The sequence below is a fragment of the Diorhabda carinulata genome, chromosome 5, assembly GCF_026250575.1.
Source record: "Diorhabda carinulata isolate Delta chromosome 5, icDioCari1.1, whole genome shotgun sequence".
NCBI lineage: Eukaryota > Metazoa > Arthropoda > Insecta > Coleoptera > Chrysomelidae > Diorhabda > Diorhabda carinulata.
Window position 1 is genome coordinate 1494709 of NC_079464.1, and position 14634 is coordinate 1509342.

General features: G+C 36.4%; 4 protein-coding genes across 8 annotated transcripts in view; 3 read left to right on the top strand and 1 right to left on the bottom strand.

Moving 5' to 3' along the window:
- The window catches only part of LOC130893977 (ATP-dependent DNA helicase pif1-like), a 120895-nt gene that overhangs the window by 34646 nt on the left and 71615 nt on the right, over positions 1-14634 (bottom strand). The window lies entirely within an intron of this gene.
- LOC130894168 (uncharacterized) lies at positions 2459-3010 on the top strand. The gene has a single exon (XM_057800787.1). It carries the CDS (start codon positions 2459-2461, stop codon positions 3008-3010), a length of 552 nt encoding a protein of 183 aa, XP_057656770.1.
- LOC130894169 (matrix metalloproteinase-2-like) lies at positions 6260-8673 on the top strand. Its single transcript, XM_057800788.1, has 3 exons — positions 6260-6371; positions 7018-7901; positions 8608-8673. Exons 1-3 carry the CDS (start codon positions 6260-6262, stop codon positions 8671-8673), a joined length of 1062 nt encoding a protein of 353 aa, XP_057656771.1.
- On the top strand, positions 10664-14584 carry LOC130894170 (uncharacterized). The gene is made up of 3 exons (XM_057800789.1): positions 10664-10904; positions 11322-12667; positions 14120-14584. The coding sequence occupies exons 1-3, from the start codon at positions 10664-10666 to the stop codon at positions 14582-14584; spliced, it is 2052 nt and encodes a 683-aa protein (XP_057656772.1).

Sequence of the window (14634 nt, forward strand, 5' to 3'; positions counted from 1 at the left end):
GGAGGGCACTTTGTAATTTCCTAGTAAACATTGAAGTACTTGGGCGTAACCTTTGATAATAGACTGACCTTCTCGAAACACAGAGGCAGCGGTGCGGAAAGCCGAGGAAAGGACTTCCGCCCTACAGAAGATATTACTAAACATAGGTGGCCTCGGTAGCAAAAGGAGGAGGGTGCTACTTGAAGTAATGCATTCCACCTTCTTATACGGGTCATAAAGATTAAAAATATAAAAACTTATACACCTCGGCACAGAGGAAACCGCTGCTTCGGGTCTGCAGCGCATATAGAACTGTTTCAGCAATAGCGCTGCAGACGATCGCGGGAGCGATCCCAATCCACATATTAGTGGAGGAGAGGGTCAGAATCTACAGGAGAATCCAAGCTGACAAGGAAAACATTGAAAGAATAAAAAAGGAAGAAAGGAAAGTCAGCTTGGACAAATGACAGCGAGAGTGGAGAGAGGAGGGTGCCAAAGCCGAGTGAATATTTTTTAATTAGATTAAGAAAATTTTTAAGGTTAAATTTTATTTATATAGTTTAGGTAGGTTTTTTATGGTTATATATTTATTATGTGTTTGTCCCCTTTTTATTCTTATTTGTGCGTGATGTTTTAGTGTTTAGTGCATGTAGTAATTATATATATATATATATATATATATATATATATATATATATATATATATATATATATATTATTAAAGGAAGAAGACAACGGAGTGAAGAGTACAGCCACGCGATGTTCGCTAAGAACGGTCCCACATGCGTCGGTGGAGAAGAGGGTAGAAGAGCACACCTGGGACACCTTCCCAGAAGTCTTTTGAAGATTTTCCCACCCACACAAAAAAAAGGTTATTTTTATTTATACAATTTTAAATTAGACCTAAGATTTTATTTTTTTTTTTAATTAGATTGAGAAAGAAAAAAAATTTTCTTCTATTTATACACAATTTTAAATTAGAATTAATTAAAAAGAAAAATTCTTTTAGATTCCTAGGTTAGGTTTTTACAAATTTTAAGATAGGTTAAGTTTTAACTATACACATGATTTTAAAAATAGGATAAGTTAGGCTAAGTTTTACTTATACAGTTTAAATAGGTTTTATTTATGGTTATTTACGTGTATGTCATCTCTTTTTTTATGTGTCTGTGATGTTTTTTAGTGTCTAGTGCATGTGTTATTTATGTTATTTATTATTATTATTTATTAGAGGAAGCGAAGAATACGGAGAGCACACGGAGTGAAGAGTACAGCCGGCGCATGTGACGCAATGTTCGCTAAGAACGGTTCCACATGCGTCGGTGGAGAAGAGGGTGGGTTTTTAGCTGGTAGGCGTCCGGTTAACGGGTGAATCCAGCACACCTGGGACACTTTCCCAGAAGTCTTTTGAAGATTTTCCCACACACAACAAAAAAAAAGGTTAGGTTCCACTCCTGAGAGCTGTAAGACGTTGGTGGAGTGGCTCAGTAACTTCCTCTCTTCTCGGACCGTCTCGACGGACGGGTAGAGGGGAGTGAAGCTAAGAAACAGCTCAAAAAACAGGAGTAAACCTGGAGAAAAAATCCGTAATCCTACGTTGTTAGCCACCGTGGCTATGGGATGAATGGCTGCGCGGGATGAACGGTGCCTCTGGGATACCAGGCGACCTCCCAGAGTACCTTGCCTTAGCGAGGTAAGGGCGCACTGCCTCGCCGGACAGTTATTTCGGCCCCACTCGTGTGATTATTTATGGATAATACAAAAACAAAAAAACGCAGAAGAGGAAGAAATCTTTCGTCGGAGACGGAGTCATCTCTGTCTCATGACAGAAGGAGAAAAGTTCTGAATGATGAGGATTACACGTCGTCTTCTGGTGAAGACGATAAAAAAGCTACTGATGAGGATGTGAAAACTGTCGAGGATGACCTCGCCCGGGAGCTCTTCCAACCGCAGCTGATTCTAAAATACAAGAAAATGAAACAGTCGACCATGATAGAGGAATATAACGAGTGGCCCAAAAGTCGCACAACGCTAACACAAAATGCGCATGAGTTGGTTTCACCCTTCTAGTACAAGGTTACGCGTTTCTACCGAATATCTTACAGTTGTTCGTGTGTAAAGGAGCGGTGAGGGTATTTAAATGTGTAACGGGATCGAGTTATCGGTTCACAATTGCGGAACGCGTGTTTTTAGTGACCTCGTACTACCGTTATCATGCCGATTATCAAAACATTTTCTCCGATTTTGCCGAAAAATTTCCTACAGTCAAGTTCTGAGGCGTGAAACTGTGTATCGCTTGATAAAAAGGTTCGAAAAAAATGGTACTGTGAATGATACGAAGCGTTCGGGGCGGCCACGCAGCGTGCGAACTGCAGAAAACTTACACATCGTCGCTGAGAGTTTTGTTGAAACACCGGCGCGATCAGTCCGTAAAGCTTGCCATGAATTGGAAATTTCTCGTTCCAGCTTGCAGCGAATAATGAAGGAAGTAGGTATGCATGTTCACAGACCACGACTTTTACAAGCATTAACAGAAGACGATCCGGACCGCAGACTTCAGTTTGCTGAGTGGTACGTAATTCGATGTGAAGCGTTCAAAGACTTCTTTAAAACCATTTTGTGGTCAGATGAAGCACAATTTAAATTAAATGGCCGAATCAACAGACACAATTGCGTAAACTGGTCTACAGACAATCCGCATATCACCATCCAAGAAAAATTAAATGTTCCAGGTGTAACGGTATGGATTGGTGTTTGCTCCTTCGGAATCATTGGCCCTTACTTTTTCGATACAACAGTAACAGGTGCTGCATACCTTGATTTGTTGATGGAACTGCGCGAAGAACTGAATAATAACCCGGATTTTTCTAGTCGTGTGTTAACTCTTCAACAAGATGGCGCGCCGGCCCATTACGCTGTAATTGTTCGCGAATTCCTAAATCAAAATTTTCCGGATTGGATTGGTAGACGAGGTCAAGTGGAATGGCCACCAAGATCTCCTGACCTGACTCCTTTAGATTTTGCAGTGTGAAGAATTTTAAAGGATAGGGTGTTTAAAAATGCTTTACCAGATGTGGAGACTATGAAAAACATAATCACCAACGAAGTCGATACGCTGAATGCAGATAAACCTACACTTGCGCGCATCTGTAAAGCTGTTAAGAAGCGATGTCTGAAGTGCACAGAACAAGAAGGAGGTCATTTCGAACATCTGTTATGATGCCAAGAAGTCAGCTTTTGCCTTGCTTCAAACTATTTTTGTGTATTTCGTTTTTTTTTTCGAATAAATTTTGTACTTTTGCTACGCAATGTCATTTTTTTTTCAATTGGTTGCGCGACTTTTGGGCCACTCTGTTTAATTGAAGAGATGCAGGAGTCAAGCGAAGAGTTTGACTTCAGAAAGTCCGACCTATTCTCAATCCTACTCGGGATGTGTCTACTCTCCGTTCCGAATAATAAAGGGTTTTATTTATTTTTATTATTTATTTATTTTATTTTAATTTATATTTTAGACGAGCTAATGCCGTTTATTATTATGGAATCCCAAACTAGGATACCTACGGTTATTTATAAGATCAATAGTCCAATAAATTTTCCATATTTATTTACTACACATATGATGCCCGGGGTCACGTCTCTTTCTGCACAGCGTGGTGAGAATGTGGGCCTGATACAAGCAAAATAGCTAATGATCAAAAAATGGGCAAAAACCAAATCAAACTACTACAAGTGAACCTGGGAAGGTCCAAGATGGCGCACGATATAGCCTTCGACGAAGCGAATAAACACCAAATCGATATTATGATAATTTCCCAGCCAATCAAAAACATCGCAAAAAAAGGATGGCTCGTAGATAAGAAAGTAGGCGTGAAGATTGCCATTATAAATAAAAACTTAGAAATCGATAAGACGCTTCGAGGTGATAACTGCGTGCAAATAGAAACCAAGGGCACCATTATGACGGTCGCGTATATCTCACCGAATATAAGTGCTAGAGAATACCGAAAGGCCATAGATAAAACATTCGAAACGGCTACCAGAAACAACGGAAGACGACCATCCATAATGGCCGGAGATATAGTAGATGCCACCAGTAAAGATGACGATAATACCTCGATGCAACCATTCTGGTGGAACCCAGAAATAGAAAATGTCAGAAACGAATATAATAGACTAAGACGTAGATACACCCGAGAAAAACTCCCACAACTAAAACAAAAATGGGAAGACGGTATGAAAGAACAAAGCAAACTTCTTAAAAGATTAATTCTGCAGGCCAAAAAGAGATGTTGGGATGACCTCATGGAAGACCTGGAAAACGACATATGTGGTCAGGGTTATAGGATAGAGACGGGTAAAATGGCCAATAAAACACAAGGTCAACTCAGCGCGAAAAAGAGAAAAAAGATCCTCTGCACCCTCTTCCCGACAATAAGAGGGAGAATGATAAACAACGACGACGACGAACCCGCACTACACGAGGAACCTAAGAGTTTCACCAGCGTCGAGCTCGAAATAGCCATTAAGGATATAAAAAACGGCAAGGCACCAGGACCAGACGGCCTGCCAAACGAAGCTCTAAAAATCGCGGTGAAAACTAAACTGTTGCAAATCCTAAATTATTTAAACGAATTACTGAAACAAACAACAACGGTTTCCCGACTGCTGGAAAACAGCTAAAGTTGTTCTACTTCCGAAATAGGGTAAAGACCCAAACGAGACAGGCAGCTACTGCCCCATATGCCTGATCAACTCTTTCGGAAAATTATTAGAACGCATAATTACAAATAGACTGGGTGAGGAGATCGAGAATAAAAACCTCTTATCTCCACACCAGCATGGCTTCCGACCCAAAAGATCAACGATGTCGGCAATAAAGGAATTAAAGGAAGTTGTATGCAAAACCAGCCACAAATGGGGTGTATTTGTGGCGATAGACATAAAGAATGCTTTCAATACCGCGAAATGGCATAGAATAGTCATGGCTTGCAAGGATAACGGGATCAGCCCATACTTAACAAAATACATAAAGAACTAGTGGCAGGAGGGTGACTTCCGGTATCATTTCACACAAATGTACGATGGGTGTTCCGCAGGGCTCGGTCCTTGGACCAGTCCTGTGGAATATTATGTACAACGGTATCCTAGAGTTGGACTACGGCCCAAAAGTTTCCACTATAGCATACGCAGATGACCTCATATTTTACATCGAAGGCGACAAAAAAAATGAGGTCAGGAACAGAGCAGAGAATACTGTAGCTCTAGCGGTCCGTTGGATAACAGCAAACGGACTAAAAATTGCTCCACAAAAAACGGAGATACTGGTGGTGAAGGGACACCGGAAAACAAATGGCCCCTTCAAAATGGTAGTGGAAAGACAAAGAGTTGAGGCCAAGAAGAAAATAAAATATCTGGGAGTAATCATAACGAAAAACCTCAACTTTCTGGAACACATTAAATATACGGTCGAAAAAGCCAACAAAAAGATTACGCAATTACGGAGGCTGATGCCGAATGTAGGAGGACCTGGTTATTGCAAGCGCAGGGTTCTGTGCCAAGTAATGCACAGCGTCCTCCTGTATGCGGCGCCAGCCTGGCGCGAAGCCATGAAAATACAATCGTACAAGGAGAGATTAATGGCTGCGCAAAGAAAAGGCTTATTGATGGCCGCCGCTGCCTATAGGACCGTATCGGCCGAGGCAGTCCAGGTTATAGCAGGATTCCCACCAATTGATCTCATGATAGCTGAGATATGCTTTCTATATAAAATAGGAGGCAGGTTAGCCGGCAATAGACGAATGGCAAAAGAAAGAACATACAAAAAGTGGCAGGAGAGGTGGGATAGTCTGGAGACGAAGGCCCAGTGGACAAAAACCTTGATAAGAGATATAAGAAGCTGGGTCATGTGCAAACACAGTACCACTTCTTACTACATCACGCAGGTTCTAACGGGACATGGTTCGTTCGGTACCTTCACGAAAAGAATCCGTAAGACCGAGGATGACACATGTAAAACATGTGGGCAAATGGACGACCCGGCCCATGTCCTCTACGAATGTGTGAGATGGGGTGAGGAGAGAACCAGACTAAAAGAACAACTAGGATGTGACTTGCCAACGGCAACCGTGATCATAGGGAAAATGCTCGAGGATAAGAAAACCTGGAACGCGGTAACGACATATATGACCGTAGTAATGACCAACAAGGAAAAAGAGGATAGAAACACCCAGGGATAGAAATAGATAAGGAACAGGATTTATAAGGGAGGTGCGCCGATGTAATGACAACTTGTTGTCCTCCCGGCGCACGCAACTCCCAGGGATACAGAAACAAGGAGGGTAGTTTAGTGGGTGAGAGTCCCACACAAACTCACAGCATTGCACCCGCCAGCTGTGAGGACGGCATTAGCTTCCACCCTACCTTGGGGCCAAAAAAAGAAAGGTTAGGTTAGGGTAGGTTAGGTTAGGTAGGTTAGGTTAGGTGCGTTTACTATCGTGTCAACAGTTTCCACATTCTTGAGAAAGTCGGAAATTTAAAATATGACATCTCAAATTTCCATAGGAAGCTGAAAGAATTAGAAGATGAGCAACGTATGTCTGACTACAGAAATAGGGAAAACCGTGTGTTAGAGAGAGAGCAGCGAGACAATGTGTAAGAGAGAGAGAGAGAGACTTCGTTTTTGCGCATGCGTAAAGTTATATATTCGTTGCGATTATAACAGCGGGAGCGCTGATATAACAGGTCGGTTAAAAGTCTTTGGGTTTTAAAAATTATATATACCATTATTATTCGCTAATCTTGTAACATAAAAGTATAACGTATAAATAAAAAGAGATTTTGTCAATGTAAGGTATCACGCACGTAATCGAGACAGATTCGTTGCGATGATAACAGCGGTAGCGCTGATATACCAGGTCGGTTAAAAGTCTTTGGGTTTTTTAAAAATTATATATTCCGTTATTAATGTGATTGGAAATTAGTTTTTTGAGGATAGCAGAAGAGTGAAGATCATGTTATATTATAATATCATTATATTAGCTGCAGTACTATGTCCAGTACTATGCGTTGTCGACCAACAGTATGCTATGAAGTATTTACAATGGTTCGGGTACGCAAATGAAAATGATTTGACTAAACTTGAGGATTATTTGTTGAGTTTTCAAAAAAGATATAATATCCCTGCAACGGGAGAATTAGATGAAAATACAATTCAACTTCTAAATAGACCAAGATGTAATGTAAGTGAAGCAGCTTCCGACGATGATCATTCTTTTAGAGTTAAATCAAAATGGTCAAAATTTGATTTGAAATGGTATTTCCCTCAGGCAACTCCAGAATATCTTAAAGTAACCAAAAAGGCTTTTGAAGTGTGGAGTAACAGTTCAAAGTTTAAATTTGAATTAATACACAAAATACGGCCTTATGCTCCCGATATATCTATTACAGTTGTACGGGGAAAGCACTATTTTCGAGCAAATTGCCAAGGTAGAGGTGAGTGCTCCAGTACATTTGATGGGCCCGGAAAGGTGTTGGCACATGCTTATTTCCCAAAAGGCAACAGTTGTATAGAGCTTCATATTGATGCTGATGAGAAGTGGGATTTAAGTTTGGATGGATCAAGTTTAGAAGATCCGACTAGCCTACTTATGGTATTAATTCATGAAATTGGGCATATTTTAGGAATTGCTCACAGTGATATTGAGACAGCAATAATGTATCCATGGTATCAATTCAACATTGCTCCTAAATTGGATGAGGATGATAAAATGGCCCTTGAAGCTCTTTATGGACCAATCAATACATATGTAAATAATCCTTTCAAACCCACATCAGCGCTGCCACCGACTACAAAGACACTTGCACATCAACCAAATGAATCGGATAAAAATTTATGCGACATAACACCGTCATTGCCATGGCTGGTGAATTTGAAAATTACCATTTATATATTATTAATGAAAATTCCCTATGGAAAATTGATTTGAACTCGAAACTTATTCCCTCGCAACCAGAAATACTCGATGATTATTTACCTGAAGAAGTGGGTCCCATAATTCAGATTTTTCAAAGTTCTTCAGATAATTTAATAGCAGTCAATGACCGTAAATACTATGTAGCAGATTTTCCAACTCTACAAATACTTGAGGAAAATAATTTAATTATACCTAAGAATTCTCAAATAAACACAATGTTTCAAAGCAATCATGGGAAAATATATGTATTTTATAATAACAGTAATTATATTGAATTTAATAAGAACTTGAAAACTGTTCGGAATAGAGGACAAATAAAACATATTTTCCCTGGACTACCCACAGATGTTACAGGAGCATTCCAGTACATTGACGGACACATGTACTTTTTCAAAAACACCACATACTACAAATATAATGTGTTTACCAAAAAACTTGTTGCAGCCGGACCCTTTAATTGGAACGTGTTCGATATTCCATGTCCAAATGGAGACCTTTTAAATCATCTCAAAATTTTATTAACAAAAATAATTTCTTTTTATCAATGATGTTGTATATTTTGAAATAAACTCTTATTAAATTTTTTTTTTGGAAATTCCCGAATGCCAATCTTAAGATAACTTACCTATTAATAAGAAATTTTTTGATAACGCAGGAAATTGATAAGAATATTTCTAAACCAAATGGACCACATGTACAGGAAATAGTGAAAATTTATTAGAATACTCGGAAACCATATGGACCACATTTACAGGAAATTACAAAATTACAAAATTGCCGCAAATAAAATATTTTTTCTAGAACATTCTATCACAATCGTATGGAGATAGTGGCATGAGTATAAATAAGATGTTGCATTGTGTTGGAGCCAGTCTCTTCCACTGCCAGCAAGAGAAAAACCAGCTCTGAAGAACAAATACTAGTATCTGTTAAAATTGTGCCTTAACAAAAAATGTAAGTATTTTTTTTTCTTGTGGGTTACGCGCTCTCTCTCTTTTCAGATGGATTTAAAAAAAATTAACGCAACGTCTCTAATTACAGAGAGAAAACCAATAACAAAAATACAAGATCTACCTTTGAATACTCTGAGGGCTATAAAGAAGGCAAAAATAGTCAATTCCAAATTCGGAGAATCAGTTTTATTGGATTTAGATACAGAAGTAGTGTTTTTACCGCAAAGAGTCACAAGTGTCTACAAACCAGTCATTGAAGAATTTGAAAAGGAAAAATACGGAATTATATTCAAGGGATTAGTGGATGTTGGAAAAAATCAACGGCTAGCGTCATTTGAAATTGAGGAACTATAGACGTGCCTAAGACACAGAGAGAGAGAGAGAGAGGTGAGTACCATGAATATTGTAAAAAAATCTGAAAATTTACTGCAAGTCATTAAAAATGTCAGAAAAATATTGTTTGATAAGATAAGGGATAGAGATGTGGAAATTTGGTTGAATCGATTGAAAAAACAAATTAAAGTATGTAATTTGACAATTAAAAAAGGAGGACTGCATGTAGGTACAATTAGGAAATTACAAACATACATAGGACATTTCAAACATTTTAAACAACTTATTTCAAATAGGAATATAGGTATGGGGCTGAATAATAAACTGAAAAATAGGGTTAAATGGGAAAATGTAGCTTCTGCATTTACAAGAAGAATTAAAACCGGACTAATAGTAAATTTATATCATAAGGACTTAACGCAATTTTTAAATGATTGTCAAATAATTTTTAAAAATAAAATAAGGGAAATTTTTAGGAAAAAATATTCTGTTGTTAAAGTTTATGTTTGTTTTTGTGGAGAGTTCATTAAAAAATCTGGTGAAAATGAAATTTCTAGTTTCCATTATTTTATGACTAAAAATTCTATTATCGATGTATCGACCGATATAGAGCGATGGTTTTTCGAGAACGTCAAAGATAAAATTAATTTTAAATTATCAGAATTTCAAGAGAGGGACTCTGGTTTTGCATTAAGTAAAATTATTTCTTTAGAAGTAAATATCAATAAATTTGAAATTGGAAACGGCTCATCTTATATTAAACTTCCAGAACCTATTCAAAAAAAGCGAGGGTGCATAAACATTAAAAATTCTGACCAAGCATGTTTTTATTGGTCAATTGTTAGTGCTTTGTACCCAGCCAAAAATAATAAAGAACTCACTTCCTCATATCCATATTATAGCACAGTCTTGAATACACAAGACTTGGAAGCTCCGATGCCCCTGCATCAAATTTCAAAGTTTGAAAAATCTAATAACATTTCCGTCAATGTCTATGCCTTGGATTTAATTGAAATAAATAATAAAAAACCATTTTACAAAGTATATCCAGTAAGACTTGCTAAATCAATACACGAGAAACATGTAAATCTTTTATTAATTCAAAATACATATTTTCCAAAGCTAAACGATTATGAAGCACCTCCTATAGATAATAACAATTCAGAAATCACATATCACTACTGCTGGATCAAAGATTTGCCACGTTTAATTAATAGTCAGTTAAGTAAAACTACATATAAAAAATTTATTTGCAATCGCTGCATAAATTATTTCAGTAGTGAAAGTAAATTGAATGTCCACTTGAAATTATGCTCTGAATTAAATAATTATAAAATGTCTTTTCCAAAATATGAATCTGTTAGTTTTAGAAATTATATATATAAACAAACTACGCCTTTTGTAGTTTATGCCGACTTTGAGTGCATGCTAGAACAATTTACAGATAAAACACAGCTTCATAATAAGACAAATAAATATCAAAAACATATAGCATATAGTGCTGGTTACTATGTAAAATGTAGCTACAACGAAGACTTGAGTTTTTTCAAGAGCTACAGAGGTAGAGATTGCATGGATTGGTTTGCAAATGAATTATCGAATTTAGCTGAAAGTATTAAATCAGAAATTAAAACTATTACACCTATGGAAGAAAAACCAGATTTACGTGTGAACAATGTGTCACATATGTGAAAAGGGTTTTTCCTCTACAGATATCATTGTTAGAGATCACGATCATTTTACGGGGAAGTTTAGAAATTTTGCACATCAAGCATGCAATTTAAATTTCAAAAAACTGTTTGTTGTACCTACAGTTTTCCATAACTCAAGTAACTACGATAGCCATTTCATCATTTCGGAATTAAGTAAAAGAGGAAACATCAGTTTACTCCCCATAAATAAAGAAAAATACATTTCATTTACACTTAACGATTCAGATACAAATATAAAATTTCGATTCATAGATTCACTGAGGTTTTTGGTGCTTCCTTGGAAGAATTGGCTGCTACATTGAATGATAATGATTTAAAAATTTCCAAAAGAGAATTTAGTAATTTAAGTGTCGAACAATTTAAATTAATAGCCAAAAAAGGGGTTTTCTGTTACGATTTTATAGATAGTTGGGAAAAATTAAATACTTGTGAACTACCACCAATAGAGGCATTTTATAATAAATTGGAGGATAAAAACATCAGTATTGAGAAGTATTCTCATGCTCATGCAGTGTGGAAATCATTTGATATTGAAAATTTGGGTCAGTATTCTGATCTGTACTTAAAGACCGATGTTTTACTTTTATCAGATGTTTTCAAACAATTTCGAAGAAAATGTTCAATTACTTATGGTTTAGACCCTGCATGGTACTATACAATGCCTGGATATACTTGGGACTGTATGTTGAAATATGTAGGATGTAAATTAGAGTTATTGCATGACGTAGACATGATCATGTTTATCGAGAAAGCAATTCGAGGAGGAATTTCGGTTTGTAGCAGTAGATTATCGAATGCTAACAATAAGTACATGCCTAAATATGATTCTACAAAACCCTCAAAGTACTTACTCTACCTGGACGTCAATAATTTATACGGGTGGGCTATGTGTAAACCATTACCATACGGAGGATTTGAATGGTTAGATAATGAAAATTTTGATGTTATGTCTGTGGCAGATAATTCTTCCGTAGGATATATATTACAAGTAGACTTGGAGTATCCACATGAATTACATGATCTTCACAGAGATTTTCCATTTGCTCCCGAACACCGCAAGCCTGTAGGCTCAAATTATTCCAAATTAATGACAACGCTTTATTGTAAAAAAGAATACACAGTTCACTATCGTAATTTAAAACAAATGTTAGCCAACGGTTTGAAAATTAAAAAGATACATAAAATTCTGAAATTCAATCAATCTGCATGGCTGCGGCCCTATATCGAACTAAATACTCGTTTGAGGGCTGCAGCTACCAATGACTTTGAGAAAAATTTATATAAATTGGCAAATAATGCTGTGTTTGGAAAGACGATGGAAAATATACGGAAGCACCGAATTGTAAAACTTGTTAAAACCTGGAATGGTCGATACGGCGCCAAAAATTTGATATCTAGTGTTAGGTTTCATAGTCGAACAGTTTTTAATGAAAACCTAATTGCAGTAGAACTCACTAAATCAGAATTGGTTTTCAATAAGCCTCTTTATGTTGGTATGACAGTTTTGGATTTGTCGAAGCTGTGTATGTATCAATTCCATTATGATTACATGATTCCGAAAATGGGTATTGATAGATGTAAATTAATGTACATGGACACAGACAGTTTTGTGTATGAGCTCATCTGTGATGATGCATATGAGGAGGTGCTAAAAGCTGATTTAACAAAATTCGATACTTCAGATTACCCCATCAATAATAACTATAATATTCCACAGGTAAATAAAAAAGTTCTGGATGTTATGAAAGATGAAAACAAAGGCCAAATTATGACTCATTTTGCAGGCTTGAGGTCTAAAATGTATTCTTTTAAAGTTCAATCAGGTGCAATAGTAAAAAAGGCAAAAGGAGTTCGATATAATGTAGTAAAAAACAAAATAAATTTTGAAGATTATGTAAACTGTTTAAATGATTTCAAAGAAAAAAATATTACTCAACGCTGTATTAGGTCATATGCTTATAACGTATATAGCATAGAACAGACAAAAATTGCGCTAAGTCCTCATGACGATAAAAGATATTTGATTACCAATAGTTATGATACGCTGCCGTGGGGTCATTATAGTATTCCAGACTTACTCTCTTGTAGATAATGAACTCCTCAACATTAATGGAATTATTCATCATAAAAATTTGTGAAACGATAAAGTCAGCAGCCGATTTCGCAGAGCAATCCCCTCTTCCTCGGAAATTGACCGAAAAAATTTCCTGATTACAAATGGAATGCGATGATAAAAGAGGCTGAGAGTAATCCAAATTCTTCATCCATTGGAATAGAATATATTGACTATAATAAAGAAATACCGTTATATTTAAGAAACACTATATTAAGTAAAACAAATTGGGGAGATATGTTTGAAGAATCTACTTACTGCGTATGGTCTAGTGGATATTGGCTTCCACAATATCGTATAAATGTTTGTAAATCATGTTATTTTGTATTTAGAACGGTCCATAAATATTTAAAAAAGAACATCTTTGTTAATTATGATCACTGTCATGAAGTATTTGATGGTGACGAAATTGTTGAATGTGTATATCAAGAAATGTCCTATTGGTGTCAGAGTTGTTTTAACAAAGTCTTATTCATGATAAAATCACATGAGTCCTGTATTAATAATTTACATGAGATGCCTAGAAATAATCGTTTTGATGATTCTGATATAGACAGTGACATTGATACTTTTGAGGCCGCTATGCAGTAAAAACAATATTCATGGAATGTATCTCTCTCTCTCTCTCTCATAAATGTAGAATATTATCGTTTTCTTATTATAAAATTATTCCTGTGTTTTTGCGGTATTATGAACGGTGGCGGTTCATAATGCCACATCAAAATATCTGTTTTATCATAGTTTTTTAGTATGCGTTTTAGGTGATTTATATGAGCGTTGTTAGTGTTAGGCATAAGTCTGTGCCCAACAGGGCTTTATTAGAAATGTATTTTTATTTTTTTTTCTTTCCACTGGTCATTGTGATGTCATCCTTCATGTATAAGTGTTATACTATGACAGTCACGAGAGTAATAAAGAGTTTCAGCGATAATGTGAGCTTTTATTTAAGAAAAAGCAGTAAAAACAATATTCATGGAATGTATCTCTCTCATAAATGTAGAATATTGTCGTTTTCTTATAATAAAATTATTTTTAAAATTCTTGTGTTTTTGTTAGTTTCCAATATATCTTTATGTCATAGCAGTAAAAACAATATTCATGAAATGTATCTCTCTTGTCGTTGCGTCAAACGTCACATCGTTACGTCAAACGTCACGTCGTTATGTCAAACGTCACGTCGTTAAGTCAAACGTCAAGTGCTGCGTCAAACGACCATCAAACGTGTCTACGTATGAGAATGTTCTCTTTCGTAATATGTCTTCAGAAGAGTACAGACGTCGAATTGAAGAGTTTATTAATAGCATTGGTGAATTAAAGAAAGATATTGCTTTCTATGGAGATAAAAGTGAGGTTATGAAACAAATGCAGAATCTTAGTTTATTTGATAAGAAAGTGACGTGGAGCAGTCTTCACTGGGTGCCTGAAGAGGTCCATCAGTTGGCCCGTAGACTGCCGCAAACTACTTATCCGTTAAGACGTATTCAACCTACACCTTGTTCAACAGAACAGAAGGGGATATAAAAAATGAAATTAATTCTGTTTTTGCTATGTCATGTGTAATATTAGTAGCT

Coding starts and splice junctions, on each gene's coding strand:
- LOC130894168 (XM_057800787.1), top strand. CDS start 2,459: ATGAAGGAAGTAGGTATGCATGTTCACAGACCACGACTTTTACAAGCA.
- LOC130894169 (XM_057800788.1), top strand. CDS start 6,260: ATGACAACTTGTTGTCCTCCCGGCGCACGCAACTCCCAGGGATACAGA. Junction 6,372..7,017: donor CAGCATTGCACCCGCCAGCT/GTGAGGACGGCA, acceptor TCATTATATTAG/CTGCAGTACTATGTCCAGTA. Junction 7,902..8,607: donor CACCGTCATTGCCATGGCTG/GTGAATTTGAAA, acceptor TTGATAACGCAG/GAAATTGATAAGAATATTTC.
- LOC130894170 (XM_057800789.1), top strand. CDS start 10,664: ATGCTAGAACAATTTACAGATAAAACACAGCTTCATAATAAGACAAAT. Junction 10,905..11,321: donor GGAAGAAAAACCAGATTTAC/GTGTGAACAATG, acceptor TTAAATTAATAG/CCAAAAAAGGGGTTTTCTGT. Junction 12,668..14,119: donor ATAACTATAATATTCCACAG/GTAAATAAAAAA, acceptor TGTTTTTGTTAG/TTTCCAATATATCTTTATGT.